Source organism: Schistocerca serialis, chromosome 10 (assembly GCF_023864345.2).
Source record: "Schistocerca serialis cubense isolate TAMUIC-IGC-003099 chromosome 10, iqSchSeri2.2, whole genome shotgun sequence".
NCBI lineage: Eukaryota > Metazoa > Arthropoda > Insecta > Orthoptera > Acrididae > Schistocerca > Schistocerca serialis.
The window spans coordinates 35,224,221-35,251,695 of record NC_064647.1 but is presented as its reverse complement, the minus strand read 5'-3'; the positions used below and the strand labels follow the sequence as shown (position 1 = coordinate 35,251,695).

At 41.8% G+C, this 27,475-nt stretch overlaps 1 protein-coding gene across 5 annotated transcripts in view; it reads right to left on the bottom strand.

The window, feature by feature from the left end:
- LOC126424985 (serine/threonine-protein phosphatase 6 regulatory ankyrin repeat subunit A-like) overlaps positions 1 to 27,475 on the bottom strand; it is a 332,104-nt gene that overhangs the window by 70,829 nt on the left and 233,800 nt on the right. For all 5 annotated transcript variants that reach the window (XM_050087874.1, XM_050087875.1, XM_050087877.1 and 2 more), the window contains one exon: positions 14,758 to 15,342. In XM_050087874.1, coding sequence (XP_049943831.1) covers positions 14,758 to 15,342 — 585 coding nt within the window. The remainder of the gene's footprint in view (positions 1 to 14,757; positions 15,343 to 27,475) is intronic.

Genomic DNA, 27,475 nt, shown 5'->3' with positions numbered 1-27,475 from the left:
AGCCCGACAGTACTGTGGCGCCATTTTTCAACAGGACAAGGCTCACCCACACGTGCATCTGTCTCTACGAACTGTGCAAGATGTTGAGGTACTCCTGCAGCTGGCGAGAGATGCAGGCCTGTCCCCCCGAAAGAACGTGTGTGGAACCGGCTCGGATGTCACCATCATCCCAGCACCAGTATCGAAAGTATCAATGACCAGTTACAACAGTTGTGGGCCAGTTTGGCTCAGGAGAGGATATGATGACTTTGCGAAACCCTGCCAAACCAAATTAATGGTCACATGCAGGCCAAATAAGATGCAATGTCATCTAGATATACATCTACATTCTGCAAACTGACATGAAGTGCACGGGAAAGGGTACATCCCACTGCACCAGTTATTAGACCTTCTCGTCCCATTCACGTTAAGAGTGCGGGAAGAATGACTGTTTGAATACCTCTGAACATGCTGTAATTATTCTAATATTATTCTCATAATCCCGATGTGTGCGATACATAAGGAGTTGTTGTATGTCCCTAGAGGAATCATTTGAAACCAGTTCATGAAACTTCATTAGCAGACTTTCTAGGGATAGTTTATGCCTACCTTTGAAAGTCTGCCACTTCAGTGTCTTCAATACCTCTGACATTATCCCACAGATCACATAAACCTGTGACAATTTGTGATGTTCAATTTCATCTGTTAGTCCCATTTGGTACGGATCACATGCACTTGACCAACATTCTTGAACTTGTCACACAAGTGATTTTTAAGCAATCTTCTTGGTAGACTGATGGCACTTCCCCAGTATTTTGCCAATAAACCAAAGTCTACCATCTACTTTACCCACGACTGAGTGCATGTTATCATTCCATCTCATATCCCTACAAAGAGTTACACCCAGGTATTTGTATGAGATGGCCGACTCCAAAAGTAACTCACTGATATTCTAGTCATAGGATACTATGTTTTTTCCATTTTGTGAAGTGCACAATTTTAAATTTCTGACTATTTAAAGCAAGTCGCCAACCTTTACACCATTTTGAAATCTTATGATATTTGGCTTAAACCCACCAGACACTGCAATATGCCTACAGCAGATTTCATACCTTGTACACGTCATCCAGCCTCTGGCGATTTTCACGCCACTGTGTGGGCGCTATCCAGGTTTTGGCCAGTCAGTCAGGCTGCCGAGTGCGGTTCCTCTCAACTTGCACTGTATGTTCTGATATGTTTACATGGCCCTAATTCCGTTGTTTGTTCATGCTAATGTTCTGCTCTTCGTCGTTCGTGTTTAGGGGAGTTTTATCAACACCGTATTTTATTTTTATTTTCTAGGTCCTTACCGCTCCCATCATTAAAAAAAAAATTTTTTTTAAAAAGATTTTAAAATTTTAACTACCGCTTTCACCAGATGACGATATATTGGACGTGAATGGTGGTGAGTGGCTACAGGGCAATGTTCAACGTTACTATGTTATAAATAGCGTATGTGAGTACTTTCTTGTTTCATTAAAAAAACTGACTATTTAAAAGTTTAATTTACACCTCAGAATTGGGGGATCGAATAGTTTATACGAGCTCTTATTATATTATTTTTTGTACAGATTGCCTGAGGATGCACCGATAAGTGGTGCGAAACCGGTTGCAGATTTAATAAAAATCATTCATACAGCCAGTGCAGAATTTCCTTTGAAAAAATGTTGAAGTTTGGCTGTGGTTGCCCGCCCTACAAAACAACATGTTACAGACTGCCTAGCACAGCTAAGTGGGCCTTTTATAGGTTTTTTTTAATTTAAGGAAGTGTATAGTTAGGATATATGCCAATATCCAATTTAACAGACAGTGTTTAGCAGCAAAGGTCATTCCAAATTATGTCTGGTGTTTGTTTTGAAAAAATGCTCATGGCACTGGAAAATACTTTTAGATGGCATGTTAAAGGGAATACAATTCCAATGGGTTTCGGATCACATCAGTGTGTACCTGGATTCGTTTAAGGAAAGTCTCACTGAAAATCAAGATAAAAAATTGCAGAAGCTTCAAAATTTGAAGCAATGGGGTCCTGATCCTCCAGCCACTGAATGTGATTTTAAATTTTTTCCAAAGACGTGTAATTTAACCGACATTGTCTTCGATCAGAGAGAAACAGTTATTGGAGATGGGTTTTTCCTATAATACAATGTAAAGAAATGGCTGCAGGGATTAACAAAATAGTAGAGAGCTTAGGTCATCCTAGTCGTAGTTCTCTCATAGGGTCTGAGGAGAATATCACAGTAGGCAGGATAATGGCTCCAGGATAATGGTGCAATTATAGTGCAAGCTGATAAGTGTAAATCAGTCATAGTTATTTCGGAGGAACAGTACGTTGAAAAGGTAAGCATTTTATTGACACCAACCACATCGAAAAAAGCAGGTATGACCTAACTGCTAAATACGTAGTGAGTATTAAAACGCTGATTAGGAATACAAATAGTTTTCTCAGACTTTTTAATAAGAGGACAATTATTCTAATGAACCCATTGGCTCCTAGACTTTGTGGTGTAATATAGCTCCATGAGGAAGGTCTGCCTATCCGACCCATCATTAATTCCAGGAATGGCCCAGGTGTTCAACTTGAGAAACATTTGGCTGAATATTTGAATAGGAACTTCAAGAATCCAGTAAATTCAGTATCTCAAATATAGAGGAATTGATTAGCACACTTTTAGCCTTGACAATTCCAAAGGGTACTTCCCTGGTTTCATTTGATTGGTTGGTTGGTTGTTTGAGGTTTAAGGGACCAAACAGCAAGGTCATCAGTCCCTTGTTTCAAATATACTCCATTCTGCTAATGGGACATCTCAGAAAAGTCAGAACAATAAAACGGAAAAAGGGAAAAATGTAAAAGGGCAGTCACATTGTCATTGGTAAAAAACAAAATGAGGGAAGTCGGCAAGAGAACGAACCCAACACTATGCTGAAGCAGCATAGGCAAGACCACCTGTGACTTAAAAGGTACAACTGCTATAATGCAGAAAGTACGTATGGGAATAGAAAGACTAACCAAGCCTTAAAAAAAAAGGGTAAAAACAGAGTAAAAGGGGAAGAAAAGAGGATTCTGGTCAGGGAGGTGAATGGGAATCTCTGAACACTGGGTGTCTCCCACTGTAGGCAAACACTCACCGCCCTGCCCCAACACCAGAGAGAGATTAAAAACCTTAAAACTGAGAATAAAAACCACTCTCCCGGAGGAAACCGAGAACCAGAGAGACCATCTGGGAATCGTCAGCCAACATCAAAGGTAAAGTGTGGGGGAGTCTGTACTTAGCACGCAGAGCCAAAAGAAGGGGGCATTCAACCAAAATGTGGGCCACTGACTGGAAGGCTCCACAACCAGTTTCATTTGATGTAAAAAATATGTATGCAAGCGTCCCAACTGACCAGCTCCATGAAATCATTAGTGAAAATCAAACGGAAAATAGAGGCAGACCATTAGAAGAGATAGAAGAGGTATTGCAGCTTCTCAAATTGGTATTAGGTTATAACTATTTTAAACTTGGGGATAGTACATACATCCAAAACCCGGGCTTGGCAATGGGATCTCCACTGTCTTATTGCCTTGCCAACATTTTTATGTTGTTTTCTGAGCATAATATGATGGTCACCTTATGCAGGTACTCTGAAAGGAAAATTTTTTGGACTAGATATGTGGATGACCTAATTTTGTTGTATAAAGGTTCTTACCAGCTTACCAGAATTGTAATGCTTTCCTAGGTGAACTAAACAAAATAGACGAGAGGATCCAATTTACTATGGAACAGAGCATTAATGGCACCCTTCCCTTCTTAGATCTATTGGTCAAAATCAATGGGAACTCTGTTAATTTTGATAGTTTCAGAAAGCCCACCACTTCTGACGTCATGATACACATATTGTCTAATAATCCTTTGCAATTCAAAAAGGCCACATTCAGGGCTTTACTACACAGGATGCATACGGTTCCATTATCTCAAGAAGCCAGGATCAAAATTGGCCGTAGGTGCGCATTTGCGGGAAACGGGTCACCATATCACAAGTATCCAGAACAACATGCCAGTGTTACACTTGGAAAATAAGGACAACACACTTAATGTTTTGGAAGAGGTTGAAATCTTCAGAATTCTAAACAAATCCCCTCACTCCTCACTTAATGCCCATACTGATCTGAGGCACAAGGGTCTTTTAGAAAATTTTGATTACTTAACAGGTAGCCTTACACCTATAGCTTACTTATAGGTTCTGTCCAATATATTTTTATGTGTACTCTGGACTTTACGCATTCAGAACTACCACATTTCTTATTCTTATCATTTTAACCAACTGCCCATTTCTTTATATTGGACATCTAGTATGGTATTAGCCTTTTTTTTGAAAAAAAAAAAAGACATAAGGAATTGTTTATCAAATGTACAGCACCACCCACTCTTCACACCTTCACGTCATGCGGCCTCTGGCGATTCTCGCGCCACTGCACGAGCACTTTCCGGGTTTTGGCCAGTCAGTCAGGTCATGTCCACTGCTGCGCAGCTCCACTCAACTTGCACGGTACGTTCTGATATGTTTACATGGCCCTAACTCCGCTGTTTGTTCATGCTAATGTTCTGCTCGTCGTCATTTGTGTTTAGGGGAGTTTTATCAACAACGTATTTTATTTTTATTTTCTAGGTCATTGCTGGTCCCATCATTTAAAAAAAATATTTTTTTTTTAATATTTTTAAATTTCAACTACCGCTTTCACCAGATGGACGTGATTGGTGGGAGTGGCTACAGGGCAATGTTCAACGTTACTATGTTATAAATAGCGTATGCGAGTACTTTCTTGTTTCATTAAAAAAACTGGCTATTCAAAAGTTTCATTTACACCTCAGAATTGGGAGATCAAATAGTTTATACGAGCTCTTATTATATTATTTTTTTGTACAGATTGCCTGAGGGTGCACCAATAAGTGGTGCGAAACCGGATGCAGATTTAATAAAAATCATTCATACAGCCAGTGCGGAATTTCCTTTGGAAAAAAGATTTCAATCTGTTCTTGACAGATCCCTTGCTTTGTGTAACATCTTGGATCTTATTTTGAACTTCTAACCCAAGAGCAATGAATGAAATCATCTTTCATTTTTTACAACAGTCAGCCCACCCTTAATCTCTAGGGACAGGATGTCATTTTCTCCAATGTGAAAGATACAGCCTTGAAGTATGAACAGTGTGAAGAGCCCAAAAATCTGGGAATCTGATATACCTTTCAGAACACTTGTTTCAATTTGAACTTTCAGGTCACATGTGTCAGTATGCTCATGCTACAAAATTTAAAATACAACAAGAGGTAAAAATTAAAATTTCCTTTATCTGATTGTCCATATAAGAAATGGAAAAAATATTATTTACATAACAGCAACAGCAAGACTTATGACTATTCTTCTAAACCTATATCACCTTAATTCACATAAGCTTATTGCTTTCGGATCTGGGTTACAAAGATAAGTAAACTAGAGATATCTGCATCTACATCTATACTGTGGAAACCACTCCAGAGGGTATGGCAACAGGTACTTCCTGTTAGGGGTGCCTCCTGTTCCACTCACATATGGAGTGAAGGAAGAATGACTGTTTAAACACATCTGTACACACTACAACATGTCTAAACTTGTCCTTGCAATCCCTACAGAAGCAATACATTTTAGCGGGTTTTAGTATAATCTGTTCCTAATGAATGTTTTTATGCCACCTCCTTTATCGATTGATAGTATTTCCTCAGCTTCTACCAATGAACAAAAATCTGCCACCTGCTTTACCTGTGACTCAGCCTATGTCATCATTTCATTTCCTATCCCTACAAATTGTTGCAGATATCTATATGAGCTGACCAGTCCCACAGTAGTACATTTCTGAACATTTAATGTAAGTTGCCAATCTCTGCCCCACTTTGAGATCTTATGAAGATCCAACATTTGTCCAAGATTTTTCAGACAGTACTTCATTATAGACAACTGCAATATCTGTGAAAATTTAAGGTTACTATTAAACATACTATTAACATACAACATGAATAGCAAAGCTCCCAATATATTTCCCTGGTGCACACCTGAAGTTATTTCTACAGCTCCATCCAAGCTAACATGCTACATACTCTATTTATTTTCATCCACGGCTCTCAGGATATCACGTAAGAAATGGGAGAGACATGTTTCACATGGTTGACATTTTTGGAATCTGTGCTGATGACATGAAGAAGGTCATTCTGTAAGAGATTCCTCATTACACTTGAGCTCAGAATGTGTTCTAAGATTCTACAGCAATTATGTTCGACAATAGTTCTGTGGATTGCTTCTGCTTCTCTTCTTGTAAGTGGGTGTGATCTGTGATTTCTTCCAACTGCTGGGCACGCAATCCACAGTACATTACTGTTACAGAGAAGGCTACCTCAGCCACTATTCTGGATTGAATCTGAGAGGGATTCTGTAGTGTCCACAAGTTTTGTTCAGTTTCAGCAATTTCATATACGAATGCACGGTGTCTACTTTTTCGGACATGTCTAAAAGAACAGACAGCACGTGGAATTCGCAGCTGTGATATTTATTATGTAAATTGAAGGTAGAGGGGAGCAAACAGAAAGAAAAAGAAAGAAAAGTAATTCATGACATCAGCTACATTGGGACTTTACGCGGAGCCAGCGGCGACTTGCCTTTCCCTTCTCTCCCCTTCCACTTCAACTTCAGTTTTGCATAATATGTATCACAGCTGCAGATTCCACATGATGTCTGTTCTTTCATACATGTCTGAAAGACTGGATGCGAGCAGGGGGGGAGGGGGGGGGGGGGGGGGGGGGACACAGACAGGGACCACTGGTAGGTGGAGCTAGGTGGGAATGCAGATCAGCTGAGGGGCATACCAAGACAGTCTGCACGGTTGTGATAAACACTGTGTCCAGGTGGTGCAGCAGTTGACACAACTGCCTGGTAAGTGGGAGAACCTGGGTTCAGATCCCAGTCAGGCATATATTTCCACTCATTGCTGCTGACTCTGCATCCAGTCCAGTCCTAACACAGTTGACATTGTTAATCCCTTTACTCCCCCCCCCCCCTCCCCCCCACCCACCATCCATCCCATACATCTTCAATTTATATAACCAGTGGTTTTTCAACTGTTTTTCAATGCCAATGTCTTACGTGTATCACTCATCACTGCAACACTATGAGAAAGTGAGGCAGTATTGTTGGATTTTCCACTGTACAGCAAATTTTTAAAACTGAATTTAGCATTTCTGCTTTTGCTTTGCTACTCTCAGTTTCTGTTCCTGTTTCTTTCAGGAATGTCTGGACATTAACTGTAATAACACTAATAACCTTTATATATGACCAGAATTTCCTTGGGTTTTTTGACAGATTTTCTGATGATATTCTGCTACGGTAACCACTATTATTTCTTAATAAGTTTCTTTACAGTGATTGTATGCCACGGAGGGTCCCTCCCACCATGAACTTTTCTATTAGGTACGTATCTATGGAGTACTTGGTCAACTGTTCTCAGCAGCTAAAACATCCAGTCATGAAAGCCTTCATTGTATGTTCTTCAAAACTTGACCCGCAGTTCCTCTACATCATCCTGTCTAGAGCTACACAAATCAAGTTCCTTATAGATGTGACACAACTGCCTTTAATCTAACTTACTAAATAAGCAAAGCTTTCCAGTTGGTTTAGTTGCCCTTTGTACTTTGATAATCACTGTTGCTATAAACACATCCTGGTCACTGATACCAGCTTCAGCGTAGATGTCCAAAAATATGTCAGATCTGTTTGCTTCCATTAGATATATTTCCACCATAAGTGTGCTTCCAAACTATTTATTCCAAGTAATTTCCAGAGAAATAATTTAGTATTCTCATGTAGGATATCTTGTAATGTTCAATACTAAAAAAACTGTACTTGTACCAACTGATTGTCTGATGATTAAACATTTCTTAAATAATGACATTGTAATTGGGAGATATATATATATATATATGAAAGTGCTGGCAGGTCGACAGACACACAAACAAACACAAACATACACACAAAATTCAAGCTTTCGCAACAAACTGTTGCCTCATCAGGAAAGAGGGAAGGAGAGGGAAAGATGAAAGGATGTGGGTTTTAAGGGAGAGGGTAAGGAGTCATTCCAATCCCGGGAGCGGAAAGACTTACCTTAGGGGGGAAAAAAGGACGGGTTTACACTCGCGTGCACACACACACACACACACACACACACACACACACACACACACACACACATATATACAGACACAAGCAGACATGTACAGAGGCAAAGAGTTTGGGCAGAGATGTCAGTCGAGGCGGAAGTGCAGAGGCAAAGATGTTGTTGAATGACACGTGAGGTGTGAGTGGCGGCAACTTGAAATTAGCGGAGATTGAGGCCTGGTGGATAACGGGAAGAGAGGATATATTGAAGAGCAAGTTCCCATCTCCGGTGTTCGGATAGGTTGGTGTTAGTGGGAACTATCCAGATAACCCAGACGGTGTAACACTGTGCCAAGATGTGCTGGCTGTGCACCAAAGCATGTTTAGCCACAGGGTGATCCTCATTACCAACAAACACTGTCTGCCTGTGTCCATTCATGTGAATGGACAGTTTGTTGCTGGTCATTCCCACATAGAATGCATCACAGTGTAGGCAGGTCAGTTGGTAAATCACGTGGGTGCTTTCACACGTGGCTCTGCCTTTGATCGTGTACACCTTCCGGGTTACGGGACTGGAGTAGGTGGTGGTGGGAGGGTGCATGGGACAGGTTTTACACCGGGGGCGGTTACAAGGGTAGGAGCCAGAGGGTAGGGATGGTGGTTTGGGGATTTCATAGGGATGAACTAAGAGGTTACGAAGGTTAGGTGGACGGCGGAAAGACACTCTAGGTGGAGTGGGGAGGATTTCATGAAGGATGGATCTCATTTCAGGGCAGGATTTGAGGAAGTCGTATCCCTGCTGGAGAGCCACATTCAGAATCTGATCCAGTTCCGGAAAGTATCCTGTCACAAGTGGGGCACTTTTGTGGTTCTTCTGTGGGAGGTTCTGGGTTTGAGAGGATGAGGAAGTGGCTCTGGTTATTTGCTTCTGTACCAGGTCGGGAGGGTAGTTGCGGGATGCGAAAGCTGTTGTCAGGTGGTTGGTGTAATGGTTCAGGGATTCCAGACTGGAGCAGATTCGTTTGCCACGAAGACCTAGGCTGTAGGGAAGGGACCGTTTGATGTGGAATGGGTGGTAGCTGTCATAATGGAGGTACTGTTGCTTGTTGGTGGGTTTGATGTGGACGGACGTGTGAAGCTGGCCATTGGACAGGTGGAGGTCAACATCGAGGAAAGTGGCATGGGATTTGGAGTAGGACCAGGTGAATCTGATGGAACCAAAGGAGTTGAGGTTGGAGAGGAAATTCTGGAGTTCTTCTTCACTGTGAGTCCAGATCATGAAGATGTCATCAATAAATCTGTACCATACTTTGGGTTGGCAGGCCTGGGTAACCAAGTAGGCTTCCTCTAAGCGACCCATGAATAGGTTGGCGTACGAAGGGGCCATCCTGGTACCCATGGCTGTTCCATTTAATTGTTGGTATATCTGGTCTTCAAAAGTGAAGAAGTTATGGGTCAGGATGAAGCTGGCTAAGGTAATGAGGAAAGAGGTTTTAGGTAGGGTGGCAGGTGATCGGCGTGAAAGGAAGTGCTCCATCGCAGCGAGGCCCTGGACGTGCGGGATATTTGTGTATAAGGAAGTGGCATCAATGGTTACAAGGATGGTTTCCGGGGGTAACGGATTGGGTAAGGATTCCAGGCATTCGAGAAAGTGGTTGGTGTCTTTGATGAAGGATGGGAGACTGCACGTAATGGGTTGAAGGTGTTGATCTACGTAGGCAGAGATACATTCTGTGGGGGCTTGGTAACCAGCTACAATGGGGCGGCCGGGATGATTGGGTTTGTGAATTTTAGGAAGAAGGTAGAAGGTAGGGGTGCGGGGTGTCGGTGGGGCAGGAGGTTGATGGAGTCAGGTGAAAGGTTTTGTAGGGGGCCTAAGGTTCTGAGGATTCCTTGAAGCTCCGCCTGGACATCAGGAATGGGATTACCTTGGCAAACTTTGTATGTGGTGTTGTCTGAAAGCTGACGCAGTCCCTCAGCCACATACTCCCAACGATCAAGTACCACGGTTGTGGAACCCTTGTCCGCCGGAAGAATGACGATGGACCGGTCAACCTTCAGATCACGGATAGCCTGGGCTTCAGCAGTGGTGATGTTGGGAGTAGGATTAAGGTTTTTTAAGAAGGATTGAGAGGCAAGGCTGGAAGTCAGAAATTCCTGGAAGGTCTGGAGAGGGTGATTTTGAGGAAGAGGAGGTGGGTCCCACTTTGACGGAGGACGGAACTGTTCCAGGCAGGGTTCAATTTGGATAGAGTCTTGGGGAGTTGGATCATTAGGAGTAGGATTAGGATCATTTTTCTTCGTGGCAAAGTGATACTTCCAGCAGAGAGTACGAGTGTAGGACAGTAAATCTTTGACGAGGGCTGTTTGGTTGAATCTGGGAGTGGGGCTGAAGGTGAGGCCTTTGGACAGGACAGAAGTTTCGGATTGGGAGAGAGATTTGGAGGAAAGGTTAACTACTGAATTAGGGTGTTGTGGTACCAGATCGTGTTGATTGGAATTTTGAGGTTTTGGAGGGAGTGGAGCTGGAAGTGGGAGATTGAGTAGATGGGAGAGACTGGGTTTGTGTGCAATGAGAGGAGGTTGAGGTTTGCTGGACAGGTTGTGAAGGGTGAGTGAGTTGCCTTTCCGGAGGTGGGAAACCAGGAGATTGGATAGTTTTTTGAATTTCAAGTTGCCGCCACTCACACCTCACGTGTCATTCAACAACATCTTTGCCTCTGCACTTCCGCCTCGACTGACATCTCTGCCCAAACTCTTTGTCTTTAAATATGTCTGCTTGTGTCTGTATATGTGTGGATGGATATGTGTGTGTGTGCGCGAGTGTATACCCGTCCTTTTTTCCGCTCTCGGGATTGGAATGACTCCTTACCCTCTCCCTTAAAACCCACTTCCTTTCGTCTTTCCCTCTCCTTCCCTCTTTCCTGATGAGGCAACAGTTTGTTGCGAAAGCTTGAATTTTGTGTGTATGTATGTGTCTGTTTGTGTTTCTATCGACCTGCCAGCACTTTCGTATGGTAAGTCACATCATCTTTGTTTGTTGGGGGTTTACAATTACATATGGGGTGAGTCTGGTGGTCAGTAGAAGTACTCAATTAGATGTTTATGCCCATCACTGATAATTAGTTTTGCCCAAACTATCCCGCACACTGCTTCAATTTCTATATCGAAAGATTTGAGTTTATTGTGCCATGTGACAAATCCACCACCTGCATTTCCTGTTAGCCTAACCTTTTGATACACACTCTGATTTACCCCAAAAATCTCACTGCTGTCCATTCTGGGTTCCTGCCAGCTTTTGGTGCTCGAAAACAGCAAAAATGTATCACAGATGATGACAATACATACTGTCATTAAAAGAAAATCTACATTTCCTATTAGCTCACCGTTGCTACTCATACTTAACATTACCCAAAAAACCTCATTGCTGTAAGTTTTGGTTTCGTGGCAGCTTTCTGTGCCTCTCATCATGTGAGAACCACTGCTTCAAGTGTACAATTTGCTCTGGGAGTTTACTGTGAATATCTTAGTTGTTGATCACTATGATCTTAATAACCTTATCTGTGGAGGGCATTTTATTTGGGTCTTACACTTATACAGTCATGAAGATAGAAGTATCTGGATTCATTGTAACAACAGTGTATGATGTGAAAGAAATTTTAGTGATGATGTGGAACTTCTTGAAAAATCAGGCCTGACAGAAGAAAATTCTGTACAGAAAAAATAAATTTGAATCTTAGAAAGATAGATATTATCAGTGTGGAACCTGGTTTGGTGAACTTAGAACATTGGTAGTTTAGCAATTCGGCTGCCACATGGATGAATTATGGGTTTTAAGATACCAAATTACTACTGCCATTGGAGTCTTCAACTGGGTATGCCAGAAACATGAGAGAAAACCTTTTGATTTTATGCCACAGGCGCAGCCAGGTAAAAGGTAAAAGATAAAAGGCAAAAGAACGGACCCACAAAATTACAGACCAATATCCTTAACACCGTAGAATCCTTGAACAAAGTCCCAGTTCGTATATAATAAATTTTCTTGAGAGAGAGAAACTTATGTCCACGGTTTTAGAACCCGTTGCTCATGCGACACCCAGCTTGCCCGGTTCTCGTATGAACTATGGATGAAATGTGACAAGCAGATGCCATACTTTTAGATTCCCAGTAAGTGTTTGACATCGTGCCCCACCACAGGATTTTAAACAAGGTACGAGCATATGGAACAGGTTTACAGATATGACAGTGGCTTGAATACTTCTTAAGTTACAGAATCAGCAAGTATTTAGAGAGAATGCTATTGTCAGGAGTGCCTCAGGGAAGTGTGATAAGATTGCTGTTATTCTCTGAACACATAAATGATTTGGCAGACGGGGTGGGCAGCAATCTGTGGTTGTTTGCTGATGATTCTGTTGTGTGTACAGAAAGGTGATTTTCTAGTTGGTGTAATGAATGTCAGCTAGCTCCAATTGTAAAAAAAATGTAAGTTAATGGGGAGGAGGAGGAAAACCAAACCCATAATGTTTGCATACAGCATTAGAAGTGTCCCGCCTGACACAGTCATGCCGTTGAATTTTCGAGGACGTAATGTTGCGAAGCGATACGAAATGGAATGAACGTGTGAGGACTGGGGTACGGAAGGCAAACGGTCAACTCCAGTTTATTGGGAGAATTCTAGGAAAGTGTGGTTAATCTGTAAAGGAGACCACATACCAGCGCTAATGCAACCTGTTCTCGAGTACTGTTCAAGTGTTTAGAATCAATATCAGGTCGGATTAAAGGAAGACATCGAAGCAATTTAGAGGTGGGCTGCCAGATTAGTTACTGATAGGTTTGAACATAATACTGATAGGTTCGAACACCGTGCAAGTGCTATGGACATTCTTCAGGAACTCAAATGGAATCCCTGGAGGGAAGGTGATGTTCTTTTTGAGGAACACTATTGAGAAAATTAAGAGAACTGTCATTCAAAGCTGACAGCAGAATGAATCTACTGCTGCCAACATATATTGTGCGTAAGGACCACAAAAATATTATACGAGAAATTAGGGCTTGTACGGAGCATATATACAGTCGTTTTTTCCTCATTCTATTTGTGAGTGGGACAGGAATGGGAATGACCATTAGTGGTGCCAGGTACCCTCTACCATATGCTGTGCAGTGGACTGCAGAGTATCAATGTAGATGCAGAAAAGAAAACTGGCATAGGTCAGGAATAAATATAATAAGAATAAATTATTTACAGGCAAGGAATAAAGGTAAGAGGGTGGGTAGGTGTCAGCCCTGAGCAATTTGATGCTAGCATCGGCTTGCCATGTGACAGAAAGCACACCCCCCCCCCCCCCCCCCCCTAACCAGACTCCCCCTCCCATTGCACCAGGTCAGCAGAATCCACCAGTCTACTATCTAATACAAGAGGCACTGTAACATTTCCAACAAGCAATTAAGTCCAATGGTACTATTAACACTGAGTATGTATGTCAGGGCTCATAATAATCTTTTGCTCAGGCAAAGTTGAGGGGTCCCCAGACTTAAAACTGTAGTAGAAGGAGACGCTCATGCCCTATCCGAGAGCCAGGTAGACTACACTGGTGGAGATGTCTGATAAATGTAAACAACTCACTCTGACAGGAAAATTTAAAATCCATCTTTCCACCTGGACACTATTAGGATTACAAGGAATGACAGGTCAGCTCCAACACTTTCCCTGTGTCAGTGAAGGTGGTACACTCCTACAGGATACGAGAGCACGTGATTGTCACAGGGCTCCCAAAACTAGGGTGGGGAAACTTGTTGCAGCTTGTACCTGCGGTTTAGATTGGTGTGACATATGGAATTGGCAGAGAATCACAGTGAGACAGATGAGGAATGGACTACTGGACTACCACACTTAAGATTCTGTGTGTGTGTGTGTGTGTGTGTGTGTGTGTGTGTGTGTGTGTGTGTGTGTGTGTGTGTGTGTATACAGGCTGCCCTCAAAGTTGTATTGAGGAAGGAAGAGGAATGATTTGGCCCTTTCCTATTCAAGAGGACCTTCCTGTCGTTTGTCTTGAGTGATTTAGGGGCAACTGTGGAAAATGTCAGTCTGTAGGGTAGGATGGAGTGATGAAAACCATTCCAGTACCTTATACGCCACTGTGCTTGCGCTTCATTATACAAATGCATATCCATAAAGGAAGATTGGAGCGTGAGCAAATACCAAGGAAGGTAAATTTGTCACAGGCTTATTACAGTCACATCAAAGTAGTTAAAAGGCTAAAAAAACTGTATGTGGCAGGCAAAGAATTATGTTCACCATCTTGCAAAAATGTGTGGAAAGTTGTGACATTTTACCTTTCTTTTTAAAAATATAAATTCAACTCTAGCATACTAAGTGTACTTCCAGCACACAGACCAAGGTAAAACATTCTGACAAGTAACAGTTTGATAGGAGAGATGTTGCAACCATTTTTCCATATTCAATGGAAAAATTTTAAGCTCGTTCAATAAAGAGTGTACTCGTCACTAGACATTTTATAGTGGGTTACAGAGTGTAGATGTAGATGACATTTACAAAGGTGCGGTTTATGGTAGGTTACAAACCTGGGTTTTGATGGTTTTGCTGCAACCAAACGAGTGACCTCCACAAACTCTTCAGGGTGCTTTCTCACTGCTTCTGCCCACCCCTCAGTGCCCATCACCTTGGTAAAGTTGGCCTGCATGTAGATGCCACACACTTCCTTTAACCGACAGCAAGAGTGCCGCAACGCGATTGAGGCACTTGACGTGACATTTTCCACAGACAGATCTCGGATCAGTTGCAATTCGCACTGTGCCTTCAAGTCAGGCAAGCAATATTTGTCTGCGGCCATCAAGAGCTGTGGTGCCATACTGCAGAGCTGCGGAGTGCTGTCCTGGTACGTGAACAGCAGCAGCTGCTGCAGCACCTCCGGGTCGACATCTGTGATGACTATGCGACCGCTGTTGGCCTCCGACATGTCGTGAGCCAGCATTGCACTGAACACTGGGCTTTTGGCCACCAAGACGGATCTGTGTACAGCCAGCTGCATCTCTCCCGCCACCAGTGTTACGAGTGCTGCATCTCTGGCATCCAGGAGAGCAACCAAGTCACATGCCGGGGTTTTTGAACTCTCGTCTGTTGTTGACATGATGGCTGAACCTGAAACACTGCGGTTAGAAGGACTGAACTGTTATTTACGTTCAGAAAATAGAAGCTCACAAAAAACAAGTTCATGTGAGGGAGTAAGTGAGACTGGGTAACAGATCTTCACTGCTGTTTTAATTTGTGTGTCCAGGGGCAATAAAAGAGTTTTAATTTGCATGTCCAGAGGCAATAAAAGAAGTATAAGCAATTTCAGAATGAGACTAAAAATGGATGAGATACAAACACATGAAGGCACGTATCTGTGGTGACATGAATAAATATAAAGTCCTGGCCTTGCAGCTGGCTTGAGAGGTCAAAATCCTATGAGCTTTTGATTTAGTCCTCCTTAAACAAGTGATAGCTGATAGATGTTATAACTTAATAGTCTTAAGAGTTTATATAGGAGTATACAATAGTCTTTAATGTGTTAATCGATATGTTGTATTGAGTACGATGTTATCATTTGGCTACGATCTCCGCCCTGTTAAAATGATAATTTCATTTCCAAGAAGATGATAATTCACTCTTATAACTGTTTACTATGAAATATAGAAAATTGTACAATAGAAATGTTCTGGAAACACACTACATAAAAATGAAATCAATTCTTATAGGTGTAAACAGAGCTGTAGTTAAGAACGTTTAACATGATTTACAATGTAACTAGTTGTATCAAAAAATGTATCCTAAGCAAAGAACCATGCATAAACATTAGGAATCAAAATAATTACGAAATATACCAGAAATTTACATATTCCAAAAGTAACTGTTTAAAGTTAATACTGTATGAAGTTTTGTATAAAAAATTTTATAAGAATACATATAGTGTAAAAGATTTACTTAACTACTGTAAAACTTACTGTCACAGTTGAGTTTTTGCGAATATATAATTTTTCATTACAGTTTTACAAAAGTGTGAATTCTAATAACATATTTATTGAATGAACAACAAGTTTACTATTACCAGTCACTTTATATTGATTGCCATAATGTGTTTCAAAGGTTTAAATGTATAACCTCAGCCAGATTTGTGAGGCTTATTATAGTCTTAGGATGTAAGTGTTTTGTTACAACTTTTGAGTAACCTGTTGCACCGTCTCCAGTGGTCATAGGCTCCTTTCTCTGTTGTGGCACATTATTCACATGTTATCACACTTTTTAAATACTATTATATGTATATGATGTGTCATATATGTAATGTGTTCCCTAACAAATTCCCCTATTGATGGATATTTAAACCTTCAAAACATTTTCTGGAAATAAACAAACTGTGACAATAACAGTAAACTTGTTGGTTCATCCAAAATCAATAACAGTCACAATAAAGTCTTATCAACAATATTTGTGTTTAAAAATGTATTTGACATAATGAGTTATTACACTCTTACATTAGGGCCTGTGCAGGGCCATGCACGCTAGTTGTTAAAGTATGGAGCAATCAGAATCTATTTTAAACAAAAAATATATTATTGGTGGGATAGCACAGTTTGGGTGGAGGAGAGAAGACTAGACTGCCAACGGACACAGCATCAAAAGGTTTAGGGGCAGGGAGGTGGGGAGTGAAACAGGAAAAGAACAGGAAAGACGGCTGGGTGCGTTGGCAGAGGGTGTCACACAAAGAAGGTGAGGGGGACAAGAGTAGGGAGGAGGTGATGGGACGGAGGAGACGGAAATTGTCAAGTGGAGGGTGTGCCAACAGTAAGTTAGCATAAGTTGAGGCCAGTATGGTTTCCAGAGCAGAGAATGTCTTGTAAGGATAACTACCATCTACACAGTTAAGAGAAGCTGGATGTGAAGGAAAGTATCCACATGGCTCAGGTAGTGAAGCAGCCATTGAAATCAAGTGTGTTACGTTCAGCTGCACGTTGGGCCACAGGATGGTCTACTTCGCTCTTGGCTGCGGTTTTGCAGTGGCTGTTCATACTCTCCTGGTTGGTAATCATACCAATATGAAAAGCTGTGCAGTGGTTGCAGCAGAGCTGGTAAATGACATGGCTACTTTCACAGGTGGTCCTGCCTCTGATGGGGAAGGATAAGCCTGTGACGAGACTGGAATAGGAAGTGCTGGGTGGGTGGCTTGGGCTGGACTTGCACCTGTCTCTTCCAGAGAGATGTGATCCCTTTGTTGTGCCTGTCTGAAACCCAACATGTCACCTTTAAAGTAAATAGCAATCTAGCTTTTCCTTATATTTTTGATATTCCAACCTGGAGTTTCCATTGTTTAAATAAATTATTGGTATGAGTATGTTTTTAAAGATTAGTGTACTACAAGAATTTGTGAGCTAAAAGTAAGTGTTTCATTCCATAGCTTTGAAAATATGATCCAGTCCTCTCACTAAAAACAAACATTGAGCCAATTCCATTAGGAAATTGATTTTTCCTTAATAACTCAATATATTTCTCTTAACATTAAATTTAGTTAATCTGCAGCACTGTTGCAGGTAGATATGTGATTGAGGACAGCATGAATTCTATTAGTGTGTTTTTGACCACCTCATCGCATTCTAGCTGTGATGTCCTTGGTTAAGTCTATAACCAAAGGTGTGTGTGCTCCAACCATCCAATGACTGGATCTAATGCTGTGCTAAGTTACAGGCTGTCGTTTTTATTGAAGAGCATTTCTGAGATTTTAATGCCAATTGCTTCTTTTACAAGGGTAAGTCAATAACTAACTGCACTTTCATTCTAATCATCTTTAGGTTGTTTTTATGGCTTAGTGTGTTTGACAGCTGCTAGTGGCACCATTCTCCTTCATCTATTTTACTTATTTTCTGCAACACAATCACACAGACATTTCATAATGCCATAACTGGTTTTGACCAGCCAGTAGTTATTTTCAGACTAAATGCCAATGCTGCAAGGGATTTCTGTTATTTCAACAATATTGTCAACAGTATTCATGACAATGCACCAGAAACCCTCTTGCAGCATTTGTCTTTAGCCTTTAAATTAACACTGGCTGATTGAAACCAGTTACTACATTATGAAGTGCTCAGGTAATTTGTTTCACAGAAATTTTATTAAAAAGTATGATTGCACGTCAACCACTTTATCTCCAAGACAAAACAGTTTGTAATTTTTCCAAACTCCTCTCTTCGCTTGTAGTGGCTTTCAGCACTATCACATTAGTTTGGTCTGTACTTCTGCAAAGTAGAGCCACAAAGCAGTGTCACTCTCCGTTTGGACCAGTAACATGTAGCATTCTCTCATCTGGATTTTGTGGTCTCAAGATGTAGCACGACATTTAATCCACAGGAAACTCACAATACAGTTGCGAAGCTCTATGATCAATAAGTATTTAATAGTGCGCAAAACAAGTCAAAAGCATCCAAACAAGAATGAACAACTAGAGAAGATCAAGACATCCAGTCTCACCCACTACCGATGCCAACATTAAGCAAGTCTACGAGCCGATTTTGGATAACTGATGAGCGACTGTTGGTAAAGTGGCAAACCAAGTGCACGACTGTCATGGTTCTGTGTATGATATCTAGAATAGGCTGAAAACAATTAAATGAAGAGCACATGCACAACATGTGAGAATCTGTCAGCAGCTACCAGTCCATAATGTTACTGGGGGCATTTGAATAATTACTGGAGAAGCAATATGAAGTATTAACTTTGAACCAAAGAGCATGCAATGGAAATACCCCATACCTCCAGTGAAAAATTCAAAAATCAACCTTCCGCAGGAAAAGTGATGCTCTCGATTTTTTTGGGACAGAAAGGGCCAATTTTGGAACATAACCAGGACAAGGAGTCTACAGCATACAGGTAATATTAAAGTGGCACGTTTCCCAATGAGTTCAAATCTGAAAATCAAAACAAATGCCGGTGACTATTATCAAACCAATTTATTTGTTCATTATGAAAAGGACGTGTTTAGCAACAGGGTGGTCCACTTTCTTCTTGGCCACAGTGTCGATGGCCACTCATGCGGACAGACAGCTTGTCGGTTGTCATACCCACATAAAATGCAGAACAGTGGTTGTTGCCTAGCTGGTTTCACACATAGCGCTGCCTTTGATGAGATAGGTGGAGAGGGTGATGGAACAGGTATTACTTCCAGGTCTATTACAGATATTGAGCCATGAGGCAAGGGGCTGGGAGCAAGGGTTGTGTAGGGATGGATGAAGATATTGTGTAGGTTCAGTGGGCGGCAGAATACCACTGTAGGAGGGGTGGGAAGGATAGTGGGTAGGACATTCCTCATTTCAGGGCACAACAAGAAGCAGTCGAAACTCTGGCAAATGAGATTCAGTTGCTCCAGTCCTGGATGATACTGAATCACGAGGGCAATACTCCTCTGTGGCCAAACATTCGGACTTAGTTTCTGTACAACGTTGGGAAGGTATTTACAGTACTTGAAGGCCATAGTGAGACCTTCAGTATATTTTGAGAGCGTTTACTCATCACTACAGATGTGATGTCCACGGGTGGCTAGGCTGTATGGAAGGGACTTCTTAGTATGGAATGGGTGGCAGCTATCAAAGTGGAAGTAGTGTCGGTGGTTGGTAGGTTTGATGCTGACGAAGGTACTAACGTAAACATATCTGAGGTGCACGTCAACATTGAGGAAGGTGGCTTGTTAGGTTGAGCAGGACCAGGTGAAGCAAATGGGGGAGAACATGCTGAGGTTGTGGAGCAATGTGGATAGGGTGTTCTCACTCTCAATCTAGATCATGAAGATGTCATCAATGAACCTGAACCAGGTGAGGGGTTTGGGACTGTGGGTGTTTAGGAAGGATACCTCTAAATGGCTCATGAGTAAGTTGGCATAGGATGGTGCCATGCGGGTGCCAATAACTGGACCCTGGATTTGCTTCTAGGTAAGACCTTTAAAGGAGAAGTAATTGTGGTTGAGGAAATAGTTACAAACTAACCTCACATCCGCAGAAAGAACAGCAATCACACCACCTAAAAACCAATCCCAAACTTATAATCCTACTGCTAACAAAGGCTCCACCACTGTTGCTTTGAACCGCAAGGATTATCTGGCAGAAGGACTACACCAGCTGTCAGACTCATCCGCCTACAAACCCTGCTACACAGACCCATTCCAGAAATCCAGCATGATCTCCAGTCTCTCCTCAAATCCTTAGACACACACCTACCACTCCCTGCCTTCTACATGCTTCCTGAAGTCCATAAATCCAACCACCCAGGATGCCCCATTGTAGTCTGTTGCTGTGACCCTACTGAGAACCTCTGCTATCACAGACCAACACCTTCATCCTATTACCTGCATACAAGATACCAACCATTTCCACTACCGACTCTCCCTAGTTCCAGTTTGTTTATGACATGGTGGCATGCTCATCACTATGGATGATGCCTCCCTTTACACCAGCATCTTTAATGCCCATGCCCTTACTACTATTCAACACTACCTGTCCCAACACCTGACAGATTACAAACCTACAACCTTCTTCCTAGTTGTGTTGACAAACTATATCCTCATCTATAAATACTTCTCCCTTGGAGGCATTACCTACAAACAGGGTACGGCTATGGGCACCCACATAACACCAACCTATGCTAACCTATTCATGGGCCATCTAGAGGAATCCTTCCTAAACACCCACAATCTAAAACCCTTCACCTGGTTGAGATTCACTGATAACATCTTTGTCATCTGGATCGAGGGTGAGGACCCCTATCCACATTCTTCCAGAACCTCAAACCTTTTCCCCCCATTTACTTCACCTTGTCCTACTCAACACCACAAGTCACCTTCCTCAGTGTTGACCTTCACCTCAAAGATGGCTACTTTGGTACCTCTGTCCATACTGTACCTACCAACCACCTACAATACCTCCACTTTGATAGCTGTCACCTATTCCATACTTAAAAGTCCCTTCCATACAGCCTAGCCACCTGTGGCCGTCAAACCTGTAATGAAAAGTAGACCATATCGAAATATACCAAGACCCTCACTAACGCCTTCACGGACTGTACATACCCTCCCAACCACAAAAACAAAGTCCCATTGTCCAGCAACATAGTGCTTTTCATCTTACACATATGGAAAAATACCTGATTTAAGGGATTAATTTATTGTTTAAGGGGGCCTGTATGGTGTTGATGCATGCCTTCAGAACAGACTGGAACCTCATCTATACCTGCTGACTTCTTATTTTTTGATTTCTACATTGTTTTCGTAACTTCAAGCTCTGTTGTGAGAAACAACACATGTTTTATGAAGATGTTGCAACTTCTCTGGAATACCAGAGAAATAGTCAATTTACAAAATTTGTCAATTCATGAGGATTTTCTGTCCTCCACCCCACTTTTAATTTGTATGTTACTTTATCTGTGTCTGCCATTCCCAGTTTCATGTTTTATGACATCCTTTAGTAAATTTCTTTTATTTTCTGCATTATATATTACTTTGTTATTGAATGTAACAATAACAGAGAAGGAAAGTTCCTACTCACCATATAGCGGAGATGCTGAGGCTACTTTTCGAAATATTTGCTCAAAAATTAATTTAAACAATTTACAGGATCTGGAGAAATTAGCATCTACATTGCTTTCCACATATACTTCATCCCAGGTTTGATCTGCCAATACCACAGAAGAAATACATATTTTATGTTCTGAGAAGATCCTTTTGTAGGCCTGTAGTGTTGCAGATTTTACCATGCCTGCCTTTACCTATATGATCTGACAATGTTCACAGAGGGCCAGATTTTTTCACAAATACTAGTACTTCACAATTTTCCCTGCCTATATCTGCAAGTATATTGTCAGACTGATGCTGAACGTTTTGGTACCCTATACTCTGATTAAAATTACTTTGCAATCGACACATTACAGTGGCGAGTGCAAGTGTTGCCAGCGTGTGGCCAGCTACACTTCACAAGTCACTGCACACATCCCACAAAACAGGCAACACAGTAGAGCATGGCACTTGAGAAAGAACTACAATTGTTTTGTGGCTTGCCCCTATCACTTGCCTCGCTGAAACATCAAACACAAAGTAATTTTCATTGGAGTATAGTAACAGATTTTAGCTTTGTGCCACACCAAAGTATTCTAAACATTTAAAATGTTTATAAATTGTTATTAATTTCACTCTCAACACCTCTGTTACAATTAACATATCAGTATGTTAGTTTTGGGAGACAAAACTCTTACCAGGACTTCAGTTTGTTGCAGAAGCTATCCACATTACTAATAGGTGAGTGGTACATGTGCCGAATGATTAGCTTCTTATGGATGTCTAGCTTTGTTAGTTCAACAGTCACCAATTCAAAATGTATATATTGTGAGCAGATGTTCTTCAGATTTAAAATGTGTGCCACTTCTGATATAAGTACTTGATTCCCAGCAATTTAACCCCTTATTTGGCAATGTTACTCTCAAACAACATCAAGGTTGCACACTCTTTTCTGCAACATGTTTCCTGTTTCGTCCCTGGATGGATAATGGTGATTGCAAGCAATGTTTAAGCTCTCATATACAGAGGTAGTCTGTTGTCTCTGGTGAAGAGTTTCTGAGTAGTGTGTCTCTTCAGCTGATATTATGCAAGTTTGTGTGAACATCAGTTTTTTTTCAATTTTCTGGAGCTGTTTTATATTGTGCAACAAAACTGAGTATAAATTGAAAGAGGAAGTCTTGAAGGTGTGTTATTATAAAAGTATTTAAGTGTATTTTTGCCTGAGTGAATGTAAGTGGACTTACCTTTTGTGGGAAGAGAAAGCCTTGCTTTGAGTACTGGATAGACAACAAGACCAGAAGAAGAGAACAGCATCCCCTGTGCCAATCAATGACTGATATATGATATGACTGTTCTGGTCACTGGTCAGAGCATGGGTCAAAAGGGGAGATGTAGGCTTTGCCCTCATGGATAATCAAATATAACATGTAGAATTGTTCTATGCTTTGAACCAATATGGAATTATTTTAAGATATTTCACCTGCAATAGTGCACAATGCAACCTTTTTTTAGTCGCAGGAACAACATTGTACTACTATTATTGTAGCACCTATGCACCTTTTGTGGGCAGTGATACTTAGAAAAGTAACATACTGTATTTTGAATCTCTGTATGCCATTTCTGTGCAACCAAAAGAAATGGTTATGGTAGTTCTACAGTAGCATTCATATGATAATAGGTCTATATGCTGTATTTCAGTGTGTCTACTCTAGTGCTCTGTAAAGCATACCAAGAATTGTCTCAACTGGTTGACATGCTTCTAAGGGAGGGCAGCCTGTTGACATGATATATATCCTAAAAGAGGCCTAGTTCTCTTATCGATGACAACATGTACCTGACCGTGTGTGGTACACACCTACCTACTACACAGTCACAAACTCCACCCACCTCCCCTAGGCTGAGCTGCAGACAATGCCTAATGTAGCCCCATCTCCCTAATGCCTCCACTGGTACCAGTATGACATGCATCTGGTCAGCAGTCATCAGAACCATCTCCAGCTCCGAACTGGGTTGCTATACAGCACTGCCAAACAAGAAGCAGACTGTGCAACCAGAACCGTTCATCTGTTCTCACATTGTGCTACAAGTTAAGCAAGTCATCATCCTCAAGTCACCAACTTTGTTTTATGCCCCGTCTCCATCCAAGCTGTTTCCTGCTCCACCCACTATCACAAACAGATATATTTCATGAAACTCTTACACAAAGGCTGTAAACTCTCAATCACTCGATTTAGCCCAGCACTTGACTTCAAAATGTTGGTAACTTTATACTCTTCCCCTAAAATCTGCTGCAATTGAGGGCCTACAGTTCTGCCAGACTGCTTCAAGCCTTCTTCAGTTTTAATGTTTATGAAAAAAATTTGGTTTTGCTTAATTCACACCTACTCCTGCTCATGACATTTACTGAATGATAGGCAAGGGATGTAATGGCACTGTAGTAAGATTTGTGTAATGCAGAAACATGCGAACAATTGGCCACAGAGATTTCTTCACAAATTGTTTTTATAGTTTGCAAAATGGAAAATAGTATCAGGGGGAAAAACAATATTTAATTAGCTCATTATTATATTTAAAGTTCCAAAACTTACAAAACACATCTGTGACATAATTACAGCTAATTTGAGTGTTTGCCACAAAAATGTAGGTCTTTCACATATTTAATTTCACGTTAACCCATTACCACAAAAAAAGTAGCTCGGAAAAGATAAGACTTCAGAAAAGAGAACAATGATGACAACTTCGCCAAGCAACAACAGATTTAAAAGACTGAGAAGATTTTTAAAAGTGTAAAGGGCAGGAGCCAGGCCCAAGGATCACGGGCAGCCACAGGCCACCTTGGGTCACAGCAGGAGACGGGGCACCCCTCAGATCCTTTAAGTGGCTGATGAGGCTAATGCACCTTATGTCACAGACAGAAGAAAAACCTCATCCGCAGGTAAAACATTAAAGTTTTAATCAGAGGATGAGGCCATAGGTCAGCTGAGTATGGCTAATGCAAAACCAACAGAGAACAGAAAAGGAAGACTGCCACATGATATCCTTTATAGTTCACAGTTTGTTCAGAGAAACCAGGGCACACCAATCTGCATTCCTAACCTCCACCAATTGTTGACATAGAATTGACCGAAGGTGAAGTTCCGGCAGCACCATCTTCAAAGTCAGCATCCTGACAACCATCTTGGCAACCAGTTAGCACATTTGTTCCTTGGGATCCCAACATGACCAAGGGTCCATACAAAGACAACCAATGGATCCTGGATAGTCACAACCAATGGGTGGCGAAGGTAGCACTCGTTGACACCCTGACAACTATTTGAGGAGTCACTGCCAATTATGAATGACTCAACAGTGCAAAAATAAAGGTGGCTGCGGGCTCAAGCAATTGCCACCAATTCTGGTGGGAGAGCAGTTCACTGCATCTTGCATGTATGTAGGCAAAACTGGCTCATCTGTAGACCATAGAGCTGTCAGTGTATGGAAATGCATCAAGGATGTCCACGAACAGGTGGTCAAAAACCATGGTGTCTATTGAGTCTTTTGGTCCAAAGGAGAAGTCGATGCAGATTCGAGGATGGTGTACACACTGATGTTCCTCCGGAAAGTAGTCCATCATCCTATGTCACCTCCATATCTATCATACCAGATTAACCCACAGCTTTATTGTATGTAATGAGACATCTCGACATTGTGGCTGTGGCACCATGCAGACAACAGCTCACATTCTGATAAAATGATCCCTCCTCCTTGCTCTCCATGCCAGACATAATCTTCCTGGGTACTTGCTTCTAATGTTAGTGGATGATGTGTGGACAGCTGAAATGGTTCTTCTTTTTCTTGAAGAAAGTGTTTTTTATTTGGTTAGCTCTTTATTCTACTGTACTATTTTTTTCTTTGTCTGTGCACACGCTGTTCAATGGTGGAAGGCATCTTCATACAACAACCCAATGGAAGCAAGACATTATTGATTCCTCATCCTTGATGCTAGCGAATGATAGTTGAACAGATTTTTATAATTCCTTCAAGAGAGTCAGTTCTTCTCCCATCTTTAACATTTTGGCTCTAACAGATCTCCTCCCAGAGGGCTCACATCTCTTTTGTGACTATATGCGTGGCCACTGCAGGGGCCCAGCCTTGCAATGCTGAAAGTATTATCTTTTTACTAAACTTTCTTGCTCTCTACCTTCCTGTGGGATGGTCTTCTTGGTGCAGACTGTGCTTTGATCTGGCTCACTTTTCGCAATTCTTGTTTTCTTGCCTTCTGGCAGTCTACAATTTTCCATTATTAATTATTTAGGCCCCTTGTTGTGTTTGACTTGCTACTTCTTTCCTAAATTTTACAGAAGTGCAGATCTTGTAGGGAAGGTTGTCCAGCTTAGCACATATTTAACCTTTGTGCCTTTCTCTCTTTACACCCTTTTTTCTTGCACTGGTTCTAAGCATAAAACACAGCGCAGTATTCAGTCCATTGGGGTGTGGGAGGAGGAGGGGGGGGGGGGGGGGAGTTGTGAAGTACCTGCAGAGTGGTATCTCCATGCCTACGCAGGAATCACACTGTCCATGTCCGAGGTGGAAACACCTCTTGCAATTCAAAGAATACGTGCCCATCATGGCTGGGGCACAGGGCTTTATGCAGTAGCGTACTGGCCAGGTAAAGTCGTCATTCTCCGTTGGTATGTTGAGGACAAGTTTGGAGAGTGGTAGCTTCAAAAATGGAAAGTGGCCCTGTTCTGCTTAAAACAGCCTCCCTCACTCCATCATCATAGGCTGCTCACCTGCAAGAAGCTGGCTGACATTCCTGTCACTATAACCCCCCCCCCCCCCCCCCCCTCCCCAAATATCTGAACATGGTACAGGGTGTCAGTTTTCACAGATACCTACTTTTACAGACTGATGATGAGTTGTGTGCTAATTTGGAGTGCCAAGGTGTGCATTTTCTCCATCATGTCCAGCTGGGACCAAAAGACAACAGAGTGGATATTGGAGCCTTGACCTTGGCCTTTGAAGGTGATCTGCTGTCTGAAAATGTATAGGTGATGTGTTCACTGAGATGTCAAGCCATATATTCCTCCTCCCATGTGGTGCTATGAATGTACGTGATTTAGACACCTGTCTTTGTGTTGCAATGCCAGCCCCATTTGTAGGGACTGTGGCTGACAGTTGTACACAAATACTCTTTGAGCCCCTCCTTCCATCTGTTTCAGTTGTAGGGAGCACTATTCCCCCTGTTCAGTACACTGCACTGTTTTTGAACGTGAAAAGAAAATTCAGGAATATGAGACACTCTACTGCCCTGTGTATCAAGAGGTCAGGAAGAAATATGATCGCCTATCTCCTATGCATATGACAATGACATTTGCTACTACTATGACATCCTGTAGTGACTGTGCCATTGCCCTCCATGTTTTCCATTTCTAGCCCTCAGGGCCACCCAATTATGCCTAGTGGTTGGTGGTCTTCCTGTTACTGCTCCCCCACATCCCATTTGTGAGCATTGATTCCCTACCCACTGGGGACATCAGTCCCCAAACCCCAGCCGGAGAAGCACTGGTCTCCTCGGGCACCCCTTACCAGGAAGGGTTCCATCGGAACACTCCCTTCCCAGGAGGAGTGTGGAGTTTATTGGAAGAAGCAATACCCCAACAGATGTTCCATCTCCAAGTGAGAAGAGGTCTTATCTGCAACCATAAATCCTTATCTGAGACCGTCAAACCTAA